Source organism: Podarcis vaucheri, assembly GCF_965113315.1.
Source record: "Podarcis vaucheri genome assembly, chromosome: 7".
Classification (NCBI taxonomy): domain Eukaryota; kingdom Metazoa; phylum Chordata; class Lepidosauria; order Squamata; family Lacertidae; genus Podarcis; species Podarcis vaucheri.
In genome coordinates this window covers 12,243,768-12,263,088 of record NC_138765.1, presented here as the reverse complement: position 1 = coordinate 12,263,088, position 19,321 = coordinate 12,243,768, and the positions used below count along the sequence as shown (strand labels likewise).

Sequence of the window (19,321 nt, the reverse complement as noted above, 5' to 3'; positions counted from 1 at the left end):
AATGGTAAATGAAAATTCAGCGCAAGCAAGTGTAAAGCGATGCACGTTGGGGCAAAAAATCCTAATTTCATATGTACACTAATGAGGTCTGAACGGGCAGTGACTGCGCAGGAATGAGACCTTGGGGTTTTAGCTCAGTGAAGATGTCAACCCCAGTGTGCAGCAGCTGGGAAAAAGGCAAATTCCATGTTAGGGATCACTAGGAAAGGGTTCAAAATGAAAACTGTCAATATAGCACCGTTCTGAAAACCAATGTTGTGAAGCTGAATTTTGGAAAAATTGGGACAGGCAAAAGAAAGTACTTCACAGAGCTCATAGTGAAAACTATGAAATTTGTCCCACTCATGTTGGTGGATATACCTATGCTCTGCCTCCATGGTTGAAAACAAAATGTCACTGCATAACCATTGCTAGAAATCTCAGGTGGGAAGTACCGGTATATTGTTGCACTCTGGTCCTGTTTGCGTGCATCAGGTTGATCCTGGTGAGAACACGTTTCTGGAATAAATGGGCCTTTGGTTTGACCCAGCAGAACTCTTCTCATGTTTTAACTGATACAGGGTGCATATTCCAAGCATACGTTTCCGAGCACAATTCAAAGTGTTGGTTTTGACCTTTAAAGCCCTAAACAGCCTCGGTCCTGTATACCTGAAGGAGCGTCTCCACCCCCATCATTCTGCCCGGACGCTGAGGTCCAGCACCGAGGGCCTTCTGGCGGTTCCCTCATTGTGAGAGGCAAAGCTACAGGGAACCAGGCAGAGGGCCTTTTCGGTACTGGCGCCCGCCCTGTGGAACGCCCTCCCATCAGATGTCACAGAAATACACTACCTGAGATTCAGAAGACATCTTAAGGCAGCCCTGTTCAGGGAAGTTTTTAATGTGTGACATTTTAGCATATTTTTGGTCTCTGTGGAAGCTGCCCAGAGTGGCTGGGGAAACCCAGCCAGATGGGTGGGGTACAAATAATAAATTATTATTATTATTATTATTATTATTATTATTATTATTATTATTCCCAATATTTCCAAAAACCAATGAGCCGAAATGAACTAGTGCAGATACACCTAGATAATAGAAATTATTGTCAAGCCCCTGTCAATATTAGCAAAAGGAATGTGACATTCTTGTCCCCGATTGCTTTGCTTTCATGGATGATTGGATGTTGTTCTTCCAAATGCACACTCTGAGTCTCTCTGCTATCATATTAGCAGATTCTGCCTGTAGGTGGTTGCTGTTCCTTTAGCTTGGCTTTCTTTGCATAGTAAGCAAACATTTTCTAATTCATCTTTGGTATCCCCACCCCCATTCCTCTACACCAGTATGCAACTTGGATCAGATTATTTCCTAAATTATGCTGAAAGCACAGACCTTCACAGCAATAACTTGGGAGGGGAGGAAAAATTGCTAAGAGGACAATTGATGCAAAATATTAGCCCAAACAAAGGAAATTGCAGGAGTTAGTCCTTACTTATTTCCATGCCAAGAAAATTGAGTACCTAGTCTCATTGCTTTTGGAACGTTAGTCGTTTTAGTACAGCGTGCTTTTCAGCTGCAAAAGATCACACACCACTGCTTTAATCCAGTGAAACTAGTGCTACTCAATTCTTAGGTTCCAGGTTCAAATCTCACTTCAGTCACAAATTCACTAGCTGGCATAAGTTACAGTTCACCTCATTCTCAGCATCCCCATGCCCATCTGTAAGATGGATCTAAGTTTAATAGCCCTCCTTCCAGGATGTCATAAGGATTACCAAAACATTCATCAGTGATGGCTTGGAAGGGGGAGTGATACAGAACATTATATCATCAGTGATTGGATAAGTTGTCAGAGATGTCTCGGAGGAGGGAATTAAATGTTAGTTTCAGATTTACAATGGTGTGTGGTATTCACTCATAGAGTATTATCCCTTTTTGCTAGGTTGTTATGAAGTTGAAATGGGAGGAATACATGTGTATAGTAGCCCTGAGCTCTTTGAAGTAAAGGCTGAGGTGCTAATTTGTTCAAGTCAATTAAACATTGCTTGGTGAGTGTCCATGCTTCTTTACAGAAGCCTTCCCTACAAATGTAGAGATCATTGGTCTGGATTAGTTTGTCTTTTCTCAGACACTTAGATTTTGCTGTATTATCGTTACATATATAGATTTCTCAATTGTCTTAGCTCAGTCTTATGCATGAGCTCAGCAACGAACAAAAGAGTCATCATCTGCCTGGGGTATACAGTGTCCAGAGCTGGTGACTGCATTTTATCCTCATGGTTTTGCTGATCCTTCTCTATGCCCAGGAAATTTCAGACAGAGGTAAGTAAGCTAGAACCACTCTGCTTTTCCTCTCTGGAGAAATAAGCTTGGAAAGGCATGTGTGAATAAAATCCAGTTGGGAATGCCCAGTTCACTCCTTGAAAATCCCAATTCAACTCTTTCTCCAGCCTCGCCATCTAATTTCACTTTAACAAACCAGATCAGATTTGTTGTATAATATCAGCTGTTCCCTGCAGAGGTTACATTTCCAGCTAGGCTATCCAAACCCAGAAATAGCCAGCATTAGCATGTCTAGAATAATCTAGTTTCCTTAGGCTTGATCATGTGTGAGGCTTCCTGTACCAGTGAGACAACAGTGTCACAGATTGCAGCATTTCACTGTTACAACAGCTTGGAACAATACAATTGCACGCAGCTCAGTAATAATAAGAGTGTCCCAGAGCATGTGTAGAATATATTTATATATATGGACTTCCTAACCTACCCTTCCCTAACATCGTATTTCACATTCTTTGTTTTGCTACCTTTCCTTTCCTTTCCCATCATTTGCCTTGTCTTTTGCTGATCATAGGTTCATCCTATTGCCAGTTTACCTTAATGCCATCTTTCTTTAAGAAGAAGAAGAAGAGGAGTTTGGATTTGATATCCTGCAATATCACTACCCGAAGGAGTCTCAAAGCGGCTAACATTCTCCTTTCCTTTCCTCCCCCACAACAAACACTCTGTGAGGTGAGTGGGGCTGAGAGACTTCAGAGAAGTGTGACTAGCCCAAGGTCACCCAGCAGCTGCATGTGGAGGAGTGGGGAAGCGAACCCGGTTCCCCAGATTACGAGACTACCGCTCTTAACCACTACACCACTCTGGCTCTCTTAATATTCTTCAAGGCATATCCACTCGCTTCTTGTCCTCTCCCCCCTGCCCCCATGTTTCATCTTTTGGCTGTCAGACTCACTTATGACAAAATGATGAATGTACGTAAAATATAATCCGAAAAATGCATAATATAGTGGTACTTCGGGTTTCAGACTCCACTAACCCAGAAATAGTACCTCGGGTTAAGAACTTTGCTTCAGGATGAGAACAGAAATCGCACAGCGGCAACAACGGGAGGCCCCATTAGCTAAAGTGGTACCTCAGGTTAAGAACAGTTTCAGGTTAAGAACGGACCTCCAGAATGAATTAAGTTCTTAACCCGAGGTACCACTGTATTATTATTCTTTTTTTAAAAAAAGAATATATTTATATGTAAAGCTACCTTGTGTCAAGATTGGACTCAGTGATGGTCAGTGCTCAAGGGTACTTGTGGGGCAGAAGGCAGGAAGCCCAACAATAGACAGAGCCACAGACAAAAACAGGTAGAGCCAAACAATTTTAGTTTCATCATTCTCCTGCCTGTTGAGTTCTGCAAGGGCAACATAGACTATTATTATTATTATTAATACCTTGCCCATCTGGCTGGGTTTCCCCAGGTACCCTGGGCAGCCCTAACCCTAACCCAAAAGAAGACTAAAGACAGAATAAAACTTCAAACATTAAAAACTTCCCCAAACTGACGAGGAAGAAGCTGGCAGGCAGTTCTATTCCCATGATTGGCTGTAAGAAAGAAGGGTGAGGGCTAGCTGAAGGCAGAATGAGGTTGGTAGTGCAGTACCCCATTAGCCTTACTGGACTAGCTTCTCTGCTCTCAACTGGTAGATACTCTCCAAGATGTCAGGCACATCAAGGTCTCTCCAAGCATTGCTCGCCACCTGATCCCTTTTCGCAGGTGATGCTGGGGACCTTCTGCATGCAAGCCATGATACTCTCGCTATTGTTGTTGTTGGCATTCGTCTCAAGAGAGACAGCAGCACCAAAATGACCTCCCCGGGGCGCACATGGGCAGTGTGTATTGAGGTCCAGGACCGCCTAGACGACAAGACCCTGCTTCTTGCCCTCACTGGTGTGGTCCAAAGGAAGGCAGAGCATTTGGCACCAGTTTGGCTGCAGGAGGTGTCAGAAGGAGGCGCACAAGGCACCATCCAACCATCTTAGGGACTCCACTCCAATTTTGTGTAGGGTTTACTCCTTAACCTTTTCTTCTTCTGAAGATATTCCGCAAGGCAGTGGAGGTTTAGAGTCACAAGTTTTCCTTTTCTTAGATGGGCTATCTTCCCAGGTTGAAGAGTCCCACCGGCCCCTCACTTCCCTCTACAGCATGTGTAGAAACCACCTTCCTGTCCATTGGACCCAATATTGGTCTCATCCACTCAATCCACCAGAGCCTGCCTTTGCATGCAGGTGAAGTACCTAACCAAGGTTTGAGACCCATCAGCTACTCTCTTCTGGCTTAGCCGGCCAGTCAAAGCCACTCAGAGGATGTGGCTGCTATCGCATGTAGACAGCTTCAATGAGCAATGGATGAGAGTTGATTCTTTCACTATAAGATCACATCTACACCATGCATTTAAAATGCAGGTCTACCCCCCCAAAAAAAAAAAAACCTAGACAGTATCTTAAAAAGCAGAGACATCACCTTGCCAACAAAGGTCCGTATAGTTAAAGCTATGGTTTTGCCAGTAGTGATGTATGGAAGTGAGAGCTGGACCATCAAGAAGGCTGATCGCCGAAGAATAGATGCTTTTGAATTATGGTGCTGGAGGAGACTCTTGAGAGTCCCATGGACTCCAAGAAGATCAAACCTCTCCATTATGAAGGAAATCAGCCCTGAGTGCTCACTGGAAGGACGGATCCTGAAGCTGAGGCTCCAGTACTTTGGCTACCTCATGAGAAGAGAAGACTCCCTGGAAAAGACCCTGATGTTGGGAAAGATGGAGAGCACAAGGAGAAGGGGACGACAGAGGACAAGATGGTTGGATAGTGTTCTCAAAGCTACCAGCATGAGTTTGACCAAACTGCGGGAGGCAGTGGAAGACAGGAGTGCCTGGCGTGCTCTGGTCCAGGAGTTCAAGAAGAGTCGGACACAACAAAGTGACTAAACAACAACACCCCCCCAAAAAAAAAAATCCTGAGGATTGTAGTTTGTTAAGGATGCTAAGATTTGTAACTTCATGAGGGGTGAACTAGGATTCGTTGAGAAAAAGAGCTGTGCCTTAGATGTCTGGTATATGTGAGAGCTAAGCTACAGCCTCTCTCTTTCCCTACACTATTGAATAAACACAGAAGGCTTTAAAACATCTGGAACTGAGATCATGGCTTCATGCATGCTTGAGATCTGCCGACAGAAAGGCTGCCTACTGTTAAAGAGGCCCCAAAGGCAATACTATTAACAGTGGTTTGATCTACACAGCACTTCTTTTGTTACCATCCTGTGAAAAGCTTCATCTGATCTCTGCAGATCAAGCTATTGTTAAAAGCACAAAGAACACAACCCATTTCTCCCTGATCAGCTGGCAACCCTAAACAAGAGATTAGGAGGTAGCTTAGGGTTCCAGTCAGAATTGCTGCGTGCATCCGGTTTTCCCGTTTGCTCACCAAATGTCCCCTAGAGCAGGGATTATTGCCAAGTCTTGGGGGCTGGTGGGCACACTTGGAATTTTAAGAAAGTGCCATGGGAACCAGTCATACAAAATGGCTGCTTTGGGGATGTGACATAACAAAATGGCTGCCACAGCCAGAAGAGCAGAAAAATAGACAGTGCCTGGCTCCGCCATCTATGAGGGAAAAGGCACCTACACCAGCCACCATCATGCTCAGTCACAGACAGAAGCTCTTTGCATAACTCTTGTTCATAACAAAGCTGGGTGTCCAATCCTGGTATCCAATTAAATGTAGACATTAAACGAGAGGCCATATTCAATGCAGGAGGGACTGAGCCACTGTCTAAAGAGGAAATGAGGAGAAAGAGCAAGCATTCTCTTATGCAGTATGGATTTTTGAGGGGATATTTACAGAGACCTTTCACCAGTAGCATAGCACTCACGGGCACCATGTTGGCAATCCATGCCTTATGGTGACTGTTGTATGGAAGAGACAGACATATATGATGACATGTAGTGCTTGTGACAGTAGAAGGGCAAATGAGGATAATATGATAGGTCTTTTTGGGGTGGGGGTCAGTTTGAATGATACTTGTGGATCCCTTCCAAACCTGTGATCCTGTATCTGTGAGGTTAGGATCTCTAAAAGGAAACCGGGCAAGCTGTTCCTTTTGTGAAGGTGATGGCCTTAGCTAGCCAGTTAAGTACCCTCATTTACATGTCCAAATAAAATGCTCTGGTGCCTTTGCAAAAAATGGACTGACTTTTTCTCACCTGACTTGGCTAGATGCCACATTGTCTTAGGATAGAGAACAAGAGGCCAATCCCTAAATAAAGATGATACAGTCTCCACTGGCCTTCATTCCAAGAAAACCACACTCTGGGTAAGCGCAGGAGCCCCTAGAGTTTCTCGCCGCTGGGAGATTAGAGTTGTGTGCAACAATATATTTGAGAGGGTTCTGGAAAGTAGGGTGTTCGAGGGAGCAGGGAATCAGTATTTTGGGCAGCCCTGTTGGCAGATGAACAAAAGAAAAAGGCAATCAGGAGTTCTGCCCCTCTAGAGACTGGCCTTGCAACTTTGTGCGAAGATCCTTATAGGATCATTACCCTCTCTTTCCCACAGAGCACTGAAGGTTAATTAGTTAATGGCTTTGGGCCTTCTTAGAAATCCTGAGTGCCATTCTCGCAACCGCCGTCGGCAGACCCTGTAACTAATACTCCTGCAAGGGTTAAGTATTCATCGGGGCGAATTCTGTTCCATGCTCTCGCATTCTGAAATCCTCCGAGCAGCATTGTCTATGTGGCTGATGACATCTCTAAAGCCGGCCTGAGCTTGCAGAGAACGCCAGAGTTCCCCTTCAGAGCAGAGAATGACCTTCTGCAGAATGAGGAGTGTCGGTAAAAAATGATGTGTGCTTTGCTAGGCAGCTTCAGTGAGCTATGCATAAATGTATCCGTTCATAAATATTTATTCATTAATATAAAATATTCACAGCAAAAGCTTCAGTGTTTGAATTATTTCATGCATTGGCCACATAATGCTGTGTTTATGCTTTGAGGTTTTTTTTCATGGACTTGAAATCAATAGAAATACCTCAGGTTGAAGTAGCTTCGGGATAAGTATTTTCGGGTTGCACACTGCGGCAACCCGGAAGTAATGGAGCGCGTTACATCCGGGTTTTGCCGCTCGCGCATGCACAGACGGTCAAAATGACATCATGCGCATGTGCAGAAGCGGCAAATTGCGACCCACGCACACGCGGGTTGCGTTCGCGGATTGCGTTCGCTTCTGGATGCGAACGGGGCTCTGGAACGGATCCCGTTCGCATCCAGAGGTACCATCCAGAGGTAAAAGTGGGGCCTTCAAGAAAATGTTGCAAGGTTGTGAACGCCTGTTCACTACGCCAGCTGTACCATTTTTTTAGGGTATAGCTGGGAAGTGTTTTATGTATGGGATGGCTTTTAACTGTTTTAACATGGGGCTGTTTTTAGTGTTGATGTTTTCATTGTGAAAGCACTTCAATGTATTTTGTAGGAAGTAATTAATAAATGAATTAATGATAATAAATAATGCGGAGGAGCATTCTGAACCAGTGTATACCCCCCCCTGCAACAACTTCAAGTGGTGCAGTCCTTTCTGCCACGACCACATTCTACTGCTCAAACATCTCACACATGCAGAGAAGGCCGCTATTTCAGTGATGGCAAAATGTCCCTTCTACCAGCTTTCACGGATAGAGAACTTTCTGGGTGTTGGTGTGCAGTGCATACATACCCTGAACATATAACACCCTCCAACATTTATCTGATGAAAATAAAGGTAAAAGGACCCCTGACCATTAGGTCCAGTTGTGGTGACCGACTCTGGGGTTGCGGCACTCATCTCACTTTATTGGCCGAGGGAGCCGGCGTACAGCTTCCAGGTCATGTGGCCAGCATGACTAAGCCGCTTCTGGCGAACCAGAGCAGCACACGGAAATGCCATTTACCTTCCCGCCGGAGTGGTACCTATTTATCTACTTGCACTCTGACATGCTTTCGAACTGCTAGGTTGAAAATAGGGACATCCTATATAATACTAATACTAATAATTTTATTATTTATACCCCACCCATCTGACTGGGTTGCCGCAGCCATTGTGGGAGGCTTCCACCACATATAAAAACATAATAAAACATTAAAAAATGAAAAAAACTTCCCTAGACAGAGCTGCTTTCAGATGTCTTCTAAAGGTTGTATAGTGAGCTAACCCCTTGGCTCAGGGTGTGTGTGTCTGCATAACTCCATACCCTCCAAAATTTCTCCGATGAAAACAAATTGGGATGTCCTAAGGGAAAAGGAAGACGTTCCGGGATCAAATCAGAAGCCGGGGCGGCTTGTGTAAATCCGGGACTGTCCCTGGAAAATAGGGGCACTTGGAGGCTCTGCCCATTTTGTATCTTCTTCTTACAAATGTATGCATTTTTAAATGCACACTTTATTGTACCTTGTGAGCGCATCTTTGTACCCATTCCTTGTCGGGGGAACTGCACTGTGAAATTTGGAGAAGTGCAAATGGGGTGTTTTGCTAGTAAAGAGGGAAAAAGAGGAAGTGATGATAATGAAAAACAGAAGCTGTCTCACACCATGCTATCTCTCCTTCAAGCAAGCCTCAAAGGAGTTCCTGGTAAAACGAAGGCACATTTTTCATATGTTGTGGACACGTAAAGTAGTAAAAGAATTTTGGGAAATGATTTATAATGAGTTGAGAAAAATGTTTAAAGTAACCCTTTTCCCTAAAAAACCTGAAGCTTAGCTTTTAGGAATTCTAGATACTGAAATCCTAAGGGAGCAGAAAAGACTATTTATGTATGTGACCAAGGCTGCACGGATGTTATTGGCCCAGAGATGGAAAGAAGATAAAGCCCCTACCAGAGAAGAACGGCAGATTAACTTGATGGATTATGCCAAATTGGCAAAAATGACCGGAAGAAATCAGGAAGACCATAATTTTAATAAGCAATGGGAGAAATTTATAATTTATTTTAAAAACCATTGTAAACAGTTAAAACAGTTAGTAGGACTGGAATAACACTTGTAGTTTAATGGTGAATTTGGAATATAATGGAGATGTAAAAGATTTGGATTATCGTAAAAGATGCAGGAGGAAATGATTAACAACAGGACCCACAAAGGGGAGGAGGGAAGTCCGAGAGATCCTTTGGAATCTTGTCTTTATGTTGTATATGGATATGTGATTGTAAAACTTTGATCTGAAAACCAAAAAACATTTTCTAAACAACAACAACAACAGAGTTCCAGGTAAACTAGCGTTTCAGACTAGTCACCTTCCTACGCCACCTTGAAGGCTGATTCCACCACGGGTTTGCCTTCGTTATCAAACCAATAAATGCTTTCCTCCTTTTCCTCTGAGTGTCCTCCCTTTAAAGCCACTCGCATTTTAGCCCAGAACAGCTTCTGAGCCTCGGGTTCTGCAGGCCAAGAAATGTAGGTCTTCTTTAGCATCACTTTCCGCATGCGGTGATAGGCAGAGAGCTCCCGCTCTGGGATGTCCTCCAGGAAAACAGGGATAAGGACATCCTTGAGTTCATCAAAGAGCCGGTAGCTGGCCAGCTGTATCTCCATGGAGCACCACTCGCTTCGCAGGTACCTCCGGCTAATCACGCAGATGGTATGCCGACTGTTGTGGATGCTGTCGACTATATTGTCTATAATGTATTTCCCGGGCTGGAAGTCCCGGTGGTGGAGGCAGAGACGGAAGACGGGACCCCCTCCTTTTTCCAGACTGGGTACCAAGTGCTCCAGCACCCACCTCTCATCGGTGGAATTGTAGGAGACGAAGGCATCGAATTTGTAGTGGTCGTCCTTGCCGTGCCTCCAGTGATCACTGACCCATGCCCGAAGGACGTAGAAGTGGTATTTCAGGCGCCAGTAGGTGCGGTGGTAGAGGAACGGCAACGCCATGTGCAGCAAGAGAGCCGGAAAGGTGAAAAAGAACAGGTACACGCCCACATCTTGGAAGCAGACATGGGTATCAAAGCTATAGACATAGCTATTAGGCTGCCCAGAATTGCAGGAGTAGTTGTACAGGTAAACCACCTGTACCTGGCTATTGTTCAGCCACAACTGGAACCAAATGTTATCGCAGGTGCAAGACAAGGGGCACTTGCGTAGGTCCAGGTTTCTCAGAGAGGTCAGCTTTTCCATCACGCTGCTATTGATCGTCTGAAGCTCGTTCTTCCCCATTTGCAGGACACACAGCCTGCTGAGGTTGCCGAAGACCTCCAGGGTCAACGTGCGGAGGCCAGCGTTCTCCAGGTTCAGACTAGTCAAGTTTCTAAGGTTCTTGAATATGCCCGGTGGAAGGTTCCCCATGCCGTTACTGCTATCAGCCAGGCTTAGATACCTCAGCTGCCCAAGGTCATCAAAGACATCAGGTGCAATGGAGAGAATTTTGTTTTCTGACAGGTAGAGATAGCGCAAGGACCTCAGGCCCTGGAAGAACTTGGCAGGGATGATTTTCAAGCCATAAGGTTGCTGGCCTTGGAGCTTGAGGTCATAGAGTTTGTGCAGGTTCAAGAAGGGAGGCTGGCTGTGTTGCTTCATGCTGATGTAGTTTATCTTGTTGGCTTTCAGGTCCAGGACCCGGAGACTGCTCTGCACGGGTTTAAAAAACCAGTGACTAATGTATTCAATATGATTGCCGTCCAGATAGAGATTAGAGAGATTCCTCAGTCCCTCAAACGATGTGTTGGTCAATCTACGGATGTTGTTCCCCCCGAGGTCTAAAATATAAAGGCTCCCAAGATTCTTGAAGACACCGGGGAAGAGGACAGAAACATGGTTGTTTCGGAGATTGAGGGTCTTGAGGCTCTTCAAGTCGTCAAAACTAGTTACGTAGAGATCTGTTAGAAGGTTGTTATCCAAGCGCAGCTCCCTGAGGTGTTGCAATCCTTTCAAGGCATTTCTGTCCAGGACGGCAATGCTGTTGATATTGAGGTGGAGCGTCTCCAGATTAGGGGCATAGCAGAATGCCTGAGCAGATACCGAAAGGATACGATTGAAGCGGAAAGAGATGGTTGTCAGCTCATTTAAGGGAGCGGTCTTAGAGCAGGACTTTAATTTGTCCAGCAAGTTGTGTTCCACAATCAAAGTCTTCAGCTGGTTTTGTACCACCCAACCCATCTTCTCCCTTACACATCCCAGTGACCTGAGACGGTTCCTTGAAAGGTCCAGCAGCAGGATGGGAGGGCATCCCCCAAAGGTTCCGCTATTCACATTCCTGATGTAGTTGCTCTGAAGATGGAGAGACAAGGAATGATTGGATGCATTGAGATGCTCACACAACTTGGGCAGCTGATAGGATTGACTTAAATGCAACCCAGAGTAATTTAGGGTCCAAGGCCGCAAGTCAGAAACTTTTAAGACCCGGAAAATGTCTAGGCCATTCCCCATCAGCTCCAGGCTGCTGAGGTTTCGGAGGTGGACTGTAGCAAAAGAAGATGCATCGGAGATCCTGTTGTAAGAAAGGTCCAGTTTTTTTACATTTCTCAGGAACTCTGGTTCCTTAACGTCCACCCTATGCAGGGAATTGTTACATAGCAGGAGAGTAGACAAGGAGGTGGGCAGTCTTGGTTCAGACTCCAGGGAGGTCAGGTTATTGTTACACAGATTCAGCACCTTCAGGCTTGTCAGTCTCACTAAGCTCAGAACTACTTCTTCAAAGTTCTCCAACTTGTTGAAATGGAGCTGCAGCGCCAGGAGGTTCTGAAATGGACTAAATGTATCCTCTTGGATTTTGCTCAATTGGTTATGGTGCAAGATGAGGGAGGTGAGGTTTGGCAAACCCAGGAAGACATCTTTGGATAGATTCACAAGGCTGTTGCAGGAAAGGTTGAGGGTCTTCAAGTCTGTCAGGTTCTCGAAGGCCCCGCCTTCTATCACTTCCATTTTGTTGAAGCTCAGTTGCAGGACCTTCAGCTTTGGGAGGTGTTGGAAGCTCCCGTAAGGCAATAACCGAATGAAATTATGGGATGCATTCACCACTGTGGCATTGTTGGGAAGGTCCTTCACGGCGCTGGAGATATCTTTCAGGAAGCGCTGCATGCACTTGAAATAACCTGGATCCCACTCGGAATGGTAGCAGTTCCTGAAACCGTAAGCAGCTGCCCATTGTGTGTGAAGTAGAATGAATGCCAGGAAAGGAAGCAGGAGACCCATTCGGCCCATCTCTGATTTGGGATGCTCAGCCTTGGGTCACCAGAAAAACCTGGAACCAAAGAACATTAACTGTGAGACTTCTTTGAACTTCTGTGAAAGACAATGTGAGAGTTTTGAAAGTTAGGAGTATTACCGTATTTTTCGCTTCATAAGACGCACCAGACCATAAGAAGCACCTGGTTTTTGGAGGAGGAAAACAAGAAAAAAAATATTTTGAATCCCAGAAGCCAGAACCGCAAGAGGGATTGCTGTGCAGTGAAAGCAGTGATCCCTCTTGCTGTTCTGGCTTCTGAAATAGCTGCATAGCCTGCATTCGCTCCATAAGACGCACACACATTTCCCCTTACTTTTTAGGAAGGAAAAAGTGTGTCTTATAGAGCAAAAAATACGGTATTTGACATCTTTCCCCAGGGCCTGCAAGACAGAGCTGTTCCACCTGGCTTTTGGTTTGGACTCATTCTAACCCTTATGTTTCCCTCCCCTTTTGGTCTTGATTCATCGGCTACTTTTAAAATGAGGCTGCATTTTAAATTGCATTTTAACCTGTATTTTAAATTGGTCTTTTTCTTTTTTCCCTATTATGTTTTTGCCGTGATTTTATTGGTGTTAGCTGCCCTGAGCCAGGGAGGGCGGGAGGGCGGGGTATAAATAAAATTTATTATTATTATTATTATTATTATTATTATTATTATTATTATTCCATTTATGGATGTTTTTCAACAAGGCATCCTAAGGTGATTATAATTTAATAGGCAGTGACATATATAAAAATAGAATAAGTGTTTATGACAATATTTTATATACACACACAAACAATTCAAAAGAAGAACAACCCATACATAAAACCAATACAAATCCAAGGCTGGTCCCAACTGGGATAAACATCTCAATTTAGGATGTTTGCTGAAAGAGGGAAGCTTTTAGCAAGTCCTGACAATGGACAAAGACATCTCAGGAGCTCTGCATAAAATGCACCAATCAAGCCCCAGCACCTTTTACTGCATAGGGCTGTCATCTGATTAAAGGAATCTTGGGTGATTCATTGTTGGAATTTGTTGTATGAGTTGTAGTTGATTCATTCCTTAATCTATCAATTAAATCTCCATTTGAGTAAGAACAGTACCATGGTTCAGAAGCAAGACAGGCTTTCTTTCTTTTTAGATGATGTACGCATGTGTCCTGTCTAGATTTATCTAAGACGAGGAGAAGGAAAAAATGACATGCATCATTTCAAATACCGTAGTCCTTTTTCATTCAATTTACGTTTCTAGCATTACTGAGGATATGGGATGGGCTGAATGAAGATGGTTTAGATGAAGAATGCTTATCGCAGGAAAATGAAAATATTTAGAGGAATGAAAGAAAGATTTATGGTATAGCCAAGTTGGTAGATAGTTACTGCTGAAAAAGTAACTAAGAAATTAAGGTATTACTAAACGACAATCAAAAAATTGTCAACAATGTGGCAAAATTTTATTTAGAGTTTGGAGTTTAGAGTTTGGATTTGATATCACGCTTTATCACTACCCTAAGGAGTCTGAAAGCGGCTAACAGTCTCCTTTCCCTTCCTCCCCCACAACAAACACTCTGATTTTATATATTAATGATGACAATTGTGTTAAATTGCCTCTTGTGAATTCCAAATACTATTTGGAATTCTTATTAACTTTTCAGCTTTGAGTGAGGATATAAAACCTTGACGACAGTACCCTGATATATCTAAATAAAACAATTTTTTATTTTAAAATGTTACTAGCCCACCCAACAACATTGCTTCCCCAGAAAATGAGAATGAAACAACCCAAGTTTCTACGTTGTGTGTGCTTAATTCTAGTTTTCATTCAAATGCCTTCGCCTCGCCTAAGGCACGGACCACCCCTGGAGCCACTGGAACACAGCCCCCCCCCAATTTTTTGGTGACTTTTGCTATATAAAGGTAAAGGGACCCCTGACCATTAGGTCCAGTCATGGCCGACTCGGGTTGCGGAGCTCATTTCGCTTTACTGGCCGAGGGAGCCGGTGTACAGCTTCCAGGTCATGTGGCCAGCATGACTAAGCTGCTTCTGGCGAACCAGAGCAGCGCACGGAAACACCGTTTACCTTCCCACCGGAGTGGTACCTATTTATCTACTTGCACCTTGATGTGCTTTCAAACTGCTAGGTTGGCAGGAGCAGGAACTGAGCAACGGGAGCTCACCCCATCGCGGGGATTCGAACCGTCGGCCTGCTGATCAGCAAGCCCTAGGCTCTGTGGTTTAACCCATATACATTGGCATTTATTTGCATGGGGGGGACGACAGGTTAGTGCTCCTCGCCCCTGACTTTTTAATGGACTTCTGTTCTTTTGCTTCTGCCACCAACCACAGCTCATTCTCCAGCCCCAAGAAGGAAAGAAGGAAGGAAGAGGCGGCGTGATCGGAGAATGTCACCAGTGCAAAATTAGAGCTTTGGGGTGCTCTGCAGCTGCTAAGCTGGGAAAAGCAGAACCTTTTAAGTGAAAAGAGGCCCCTCCATTCCTCTCCCCCACACCATCCGGACCTATTAGAACTGTGTTTTTTGCCTGAGGAGGAAGTGAGAAGCAGCGAGGTCTGGTGCAGCAACAACAGTGGTGCTATTTTTCATGAAAAAGAGGTGCCAGAACTCACTATGAATGCCTCCCTTGTTCTCTTGTAATGGCAATGGCGCCCACCTGAGAGGTGTCAGAATTGAGTTCCAGTGAGCTCCGGCTGGGGGAAAAAGCCCTGCATATTTCTCTTCTCAGCTTTATTTTAGAATAGGAAGATCCCTGATCTTTGTGCACCTTTTCAGACACCACCACTACTCTGTTGGGAAGGTAGCACCATACAGTTGGAGGAAGCACAGGTGATGCATTTTTATCTTTTATTTCAACTGTGTATTAAGTTCCCCCCCAAAAAAAACTTTATAAGCAAGCACTGCAACAATGCTTTATAAAAACGATAGGGTAAGTCAACATGTGTTATATTGGGGGAGGGTCAGTCTGAACGGAACCCCATGCACCTTCCAGACCTGTGATCTGGGGCAGGGGGACCACGTAGAATGTATGAAAGCAAGCTAGCCAAACCAGCTCATATGTCTGGATAGTGCATTTGTCTGGCAAGTTAAGCACCACAATTAGCATAACCAAGTAAGTTGCTCTGTGCCGTAAAACAAATGCTATCAGGCATGGGTAGGCAAGCTAAGGCCCAGGGGCCTGATCCGGCCCAATCACCTTCTAAATCCGGCCCATGGATGGTCCAGGAATCAGCATGTTTTTACACGAGTAGAATGTGCCCTTTTATTTAAAGTGCATCTCTGGGTTATTTGTGGGGCATGGGAATTCGTTCATTTTTTCCTTCAAAATATAGTCTGGCCCCCCACAAGGTCTGAGGGACAGTGGACCGGCCCCCCACTGCAAAAGTTTGCTGACCCCTGCCATAAGGGGTTGCGCTTAGGACTCGATCCCTCCCAGTTCCAGTGCTTTTTTCTAAAAAAAATATGTTTAGGGGGTTTTCCTACTCATATTGAAATACTGCCCCTCAAGGAGGCCAAATTTAGATTCACAAAATGTTTAGGGGTATGCGTACCCCTGCATCCCCCCAGGAAAAAAGCACTGCCCAGTTCCATTATATGAAATTGCCTTAAAACTGAATTAGGTTATTTATTGGTCCATCTAGCATGGAATCTACCCTGACCAGCAGCAACTGTACAGTGGGGAGCAGCGAATGACCCCCCCTCACATTTTCTGGGAGCTGTTGTTTGGTAAGGGTGCTGGGAGCTATTATGACAGGGTGGTCCAATGTGCGACCCAACCCTGAGGCCTTTTTCGGCGGCCCTCAGCAACGTTTGACACACCCACCCACCTATTGCAGGCCTCATGCTGCCTTCCCAAAGCTGGGTAAGCAAGCCACTAGGCTTTGGAAAGAAGGTATGAGGCCTCTGACAAAGGGACGCGGGTGGCGCTGTGGGTTAAACCACAGAGCCTAGGACTTGCCAATCAGATGGTCGGCAGTTCGAATCCCCGCGACGGGGTGAGCTCCCGTTGCTTGGTCCCTGCTCCTGCCAACCTAGCAGTTGAAAAGCACGAAATCCAAGCAGATAAATAGGTACCACTCTGGCAGGAAGGTAAACGGCGTTTCCGTGCGCTGCTCTGGTTCGCCAGAAGAGGCTTAGTCATGCTGGCCACATGTCCCGGAAGCTGTACGCTGGCTCCCTTGGCCTATAGAGCGAGATGAGTGCTGCAACCCCAGAGTCGGTCACGACTGGACCTAATGGTCAGGGGCCCCTTTACCTTTACTTTACTATGAGGCCTCTGACAGGATTCTAGAACCTTTCCACCTCCTTTCCACGCCTCCTTCCCAAAACATGGGAACTCGCTAAGCCAGCTTTGGGAAGGCCCTGAAATCCTGCCATTATTTTGTGGCATTTTGGTTTGGTCCTAATGAAGGCATTGTCTTATTGTGGATTTTGGAGGTTTTAAAAAAATGTTCTGAAGACCTCCTGCATGCAAATCTTGTATCCTACCACTAGGGATAGGCAAATCTGTCAATTATAGTTCCTGTTGGTTTCAATTCTCCATCCCCCCCCCTTTTTTATGGGCTCACAAACATTCATCAGCAAATTTCTCCTGGCACACCCGTTTATATGAAATGTTTCCTGATATACACATTTTTTGCTAAGCGACTCCCCCTGATATCATGAGTTTTCATGTTATTTTCACTAATATATGCACAATTTTTAATGCACCATTTAAAATGCACAATTTACTTTTGATACGCATTAGCTGGACAGAGAACTTCATTGCAAAATTCGGAGAAGTGCAAATTTAGAAGTGCAGCTGCGCTTTGGTTCACATATTTTTTCCCAGAAAGTGCACATTAGGTAGGTTTGCCTTTAAATATAAACTGAATTGAATTTCTGTTCTATCCCTACCTGGGAGTAAGTCCCAGTTAACTTAGCTGGGCTTTAAATGCATGGTGTGCATTTTGAGTAGTAGTCCTCTTCATCTATTTGTTGTGGATACATTTTAGTATTTCAAAATAATTGTGGCAATGCAGTCACCTCCCCCTTTTGAAGTGAATAGACTGCATGCACACCTAGTATACACAGTTGGAATCAACGGGATGCAACTCATCTGCCCCTGCAGATTGACATACAGTGGGACCTTGGTTCTCGAACTTAATTCTTTCCGGGAGTCCGTTTGACTCCCAAAACAGTGTGAAAACCAAGGCACAACTTCTGATTGGCTGCAGGAGCTTCCTGCACTCAGTCGGAAGCTGTGGAAGCCACGTCAGACGTTTGGCTTCCGAAAAATGTTCGCAAACCAGAACACTCACTTCTGGGTTTGTTGGCGTTCAGGAGCCGATTTGTTCGGGAGCCAAGCTGTTTTAGTACCAAGGTACCACTGTCCCTGCATGGGAAGGGCAGATAAAGAGTAACCTCCAATTTCCCTAGACTGTCCTTTTTGTGCTGACCCTTTGATCTTCCTTCCACATTAGACCAATGCTCTTAGGGTTGCTAACCTCATTTCCCCTCCAAATGCAAACCAAATTAAACTTATCTCCCCTGACCTACTTACTCCAGAGCTATGTGGCCCCCTCCTATATGAAAGCCTATAAAGTTGATCCTGGCTGGGGTTAGATTGCAGTGCTGGATTTACATACTGTATAAGCTAAACAAGCTATAGCTTAGGGCCCTAAGAGAGTGGGGCCCTCCAAAAAAATTAAAGGAAAAAAAGCCTGGATGTACATTTCCAAAATATAAGATAAAAAAACAATAAAATAAAGCTACATACAGCACCAGTGTTTTGTGTTGTGTAGGCTCCTATTTGTTATGTGCAAATGACTTTAGATACTTATTAGGTCCATAAATTACCACATAACATATATTCAACACGAAACACAGCAACAATCTGTTGTTGACAAAGGACAGCTGGACATATAAAGGGCCCCATTACCTTCAGTAGCTTAGGGCCTCATTAAACCTAAATCCAGCCCTGTATATAAAGTTGCGCATATATATATATATATATATATATATATATATATATATATATATGGAAAGCATATAAAGTTGATGCTGATTAGATTGCAACAGTGGCTCATTTCTCTCACTCCAACCACAGTGAGCAAAATGTGACGTAAAAATCCCATTACATACTGCCTACAATTTTTTAAATTCCACGGTGGGAAATTATTTCCAAGAATATTTATAAGATCCTATAAATACACACAACACAAGCAAGACTTGGGAAGTTCCTACCTGATTCCGCCAGCGATTTAGATCTTCATGTTCTCCTTGGGACCGGTGCAGCTAGTTCTGCTTTCAGACAGTTACTGATCTAGTGTGAGTTGCTCTCTTTCTTTCTAACTTGTTTGAGAGAGTTGGGTGTTGCATGATTTAAATTTAAGGGGGAAGTGAACTGGACTGTTGTCTTTCAGTTTTGTTTCTGACAGATGGAAACATTGTGTTCTCCTTTTATGGTGACGGGTGACTGGAGGAAGGTGACAAAAGAGGGCACCTGGGCCTGGGTGGCAAGGGAGCAGGGCACAGCAGTGGATGAGGACAATATTCTACTTGAAAATAGGCATATTCCATTGCCATGCGAGCTGGGGTTCTTGGCAGTTGTCACCTGACTTCTCATAGAATCCTAGAGTTGGAAGAGACCACAAGGGCCATCGAGTCCAACCCCCTGCCAAGCAGGAAACACCATCAGAGCACTCCTGACATATGGTTGTCAAGCCTCTGCTTAAAGACCTCCAGAGAAGGAGACTCCACCACACTCCTTGGCAGCAAATTCCACTGTCGAACAGCTCTTACTGTCAGGAAGTTCTTCCTAATGTTTAGGTGGAATCTTCCTTCTTGTAGTT

General features: G+C 44.6%; 1 protein-coding gene across 3 annotated transcripts; it reads right to left on the bottom strand.

Annotated features, from left to right (window-relative positions):
* Positions 1 to 9,051: 9,051 nt before the first annotated feature.
* On the bottom strand, positions 9,052 to 18,880 carry LOC309537667 (uncharacterized protein). 3 transcript variants are annotated; one of them, XM_082232559.1, is made up of 3 exons: positions 18,714 to 18,758; positions 13,579 to 13,648; positions 9,052 to 12,504 (listed from the first exon to the last, which is right to left on the bottom strand). In XM_082232559.1, the coding sequence occupies exon 3, from the start codon at positions 12,462 to 12,464 to the stop codon at positions 9,567 to 9,569; it is 2,898 nt and encodes a 965-aa protein (XP_082088685.1). In that variant the 5' UTR covers positions 12,465 to 12,504; positions 13,579 to 13,648; positions 18,714 to 18,758; the 3' UTR covers positions 9,052 to 9,566. The 3 variants fall into 3 exon arrangements, with proteins under 3 accessions (XP_082088685.1, XP_082088686.1, XP_082088684.1); XM_082232560.1 differs by lacking the exon at positions 13,579 to 13,648 and adding an exon at positions 12,589 to 12,631 and having other exon boundaries at positions 18,714 to 18,736; XM_082232558.1 differs by lacking the exon at positions 13,579 to 13,648 and having other exon boundaries at positions 18,714 to 18,880.
* Positions 18,881 to 19,321: the final 441 nt, after the last annotated feature.

Bases quoted from the DNA above. Each gene is read 5' to 3' on its own strand.
- LOC309537667 (XM_082232558.1), bottom strand. From the start codon at position 12,464: ATGGGCCGAATGGGTCTCCTGCTTCCTTTCCTGGCATTCATTCTACTT.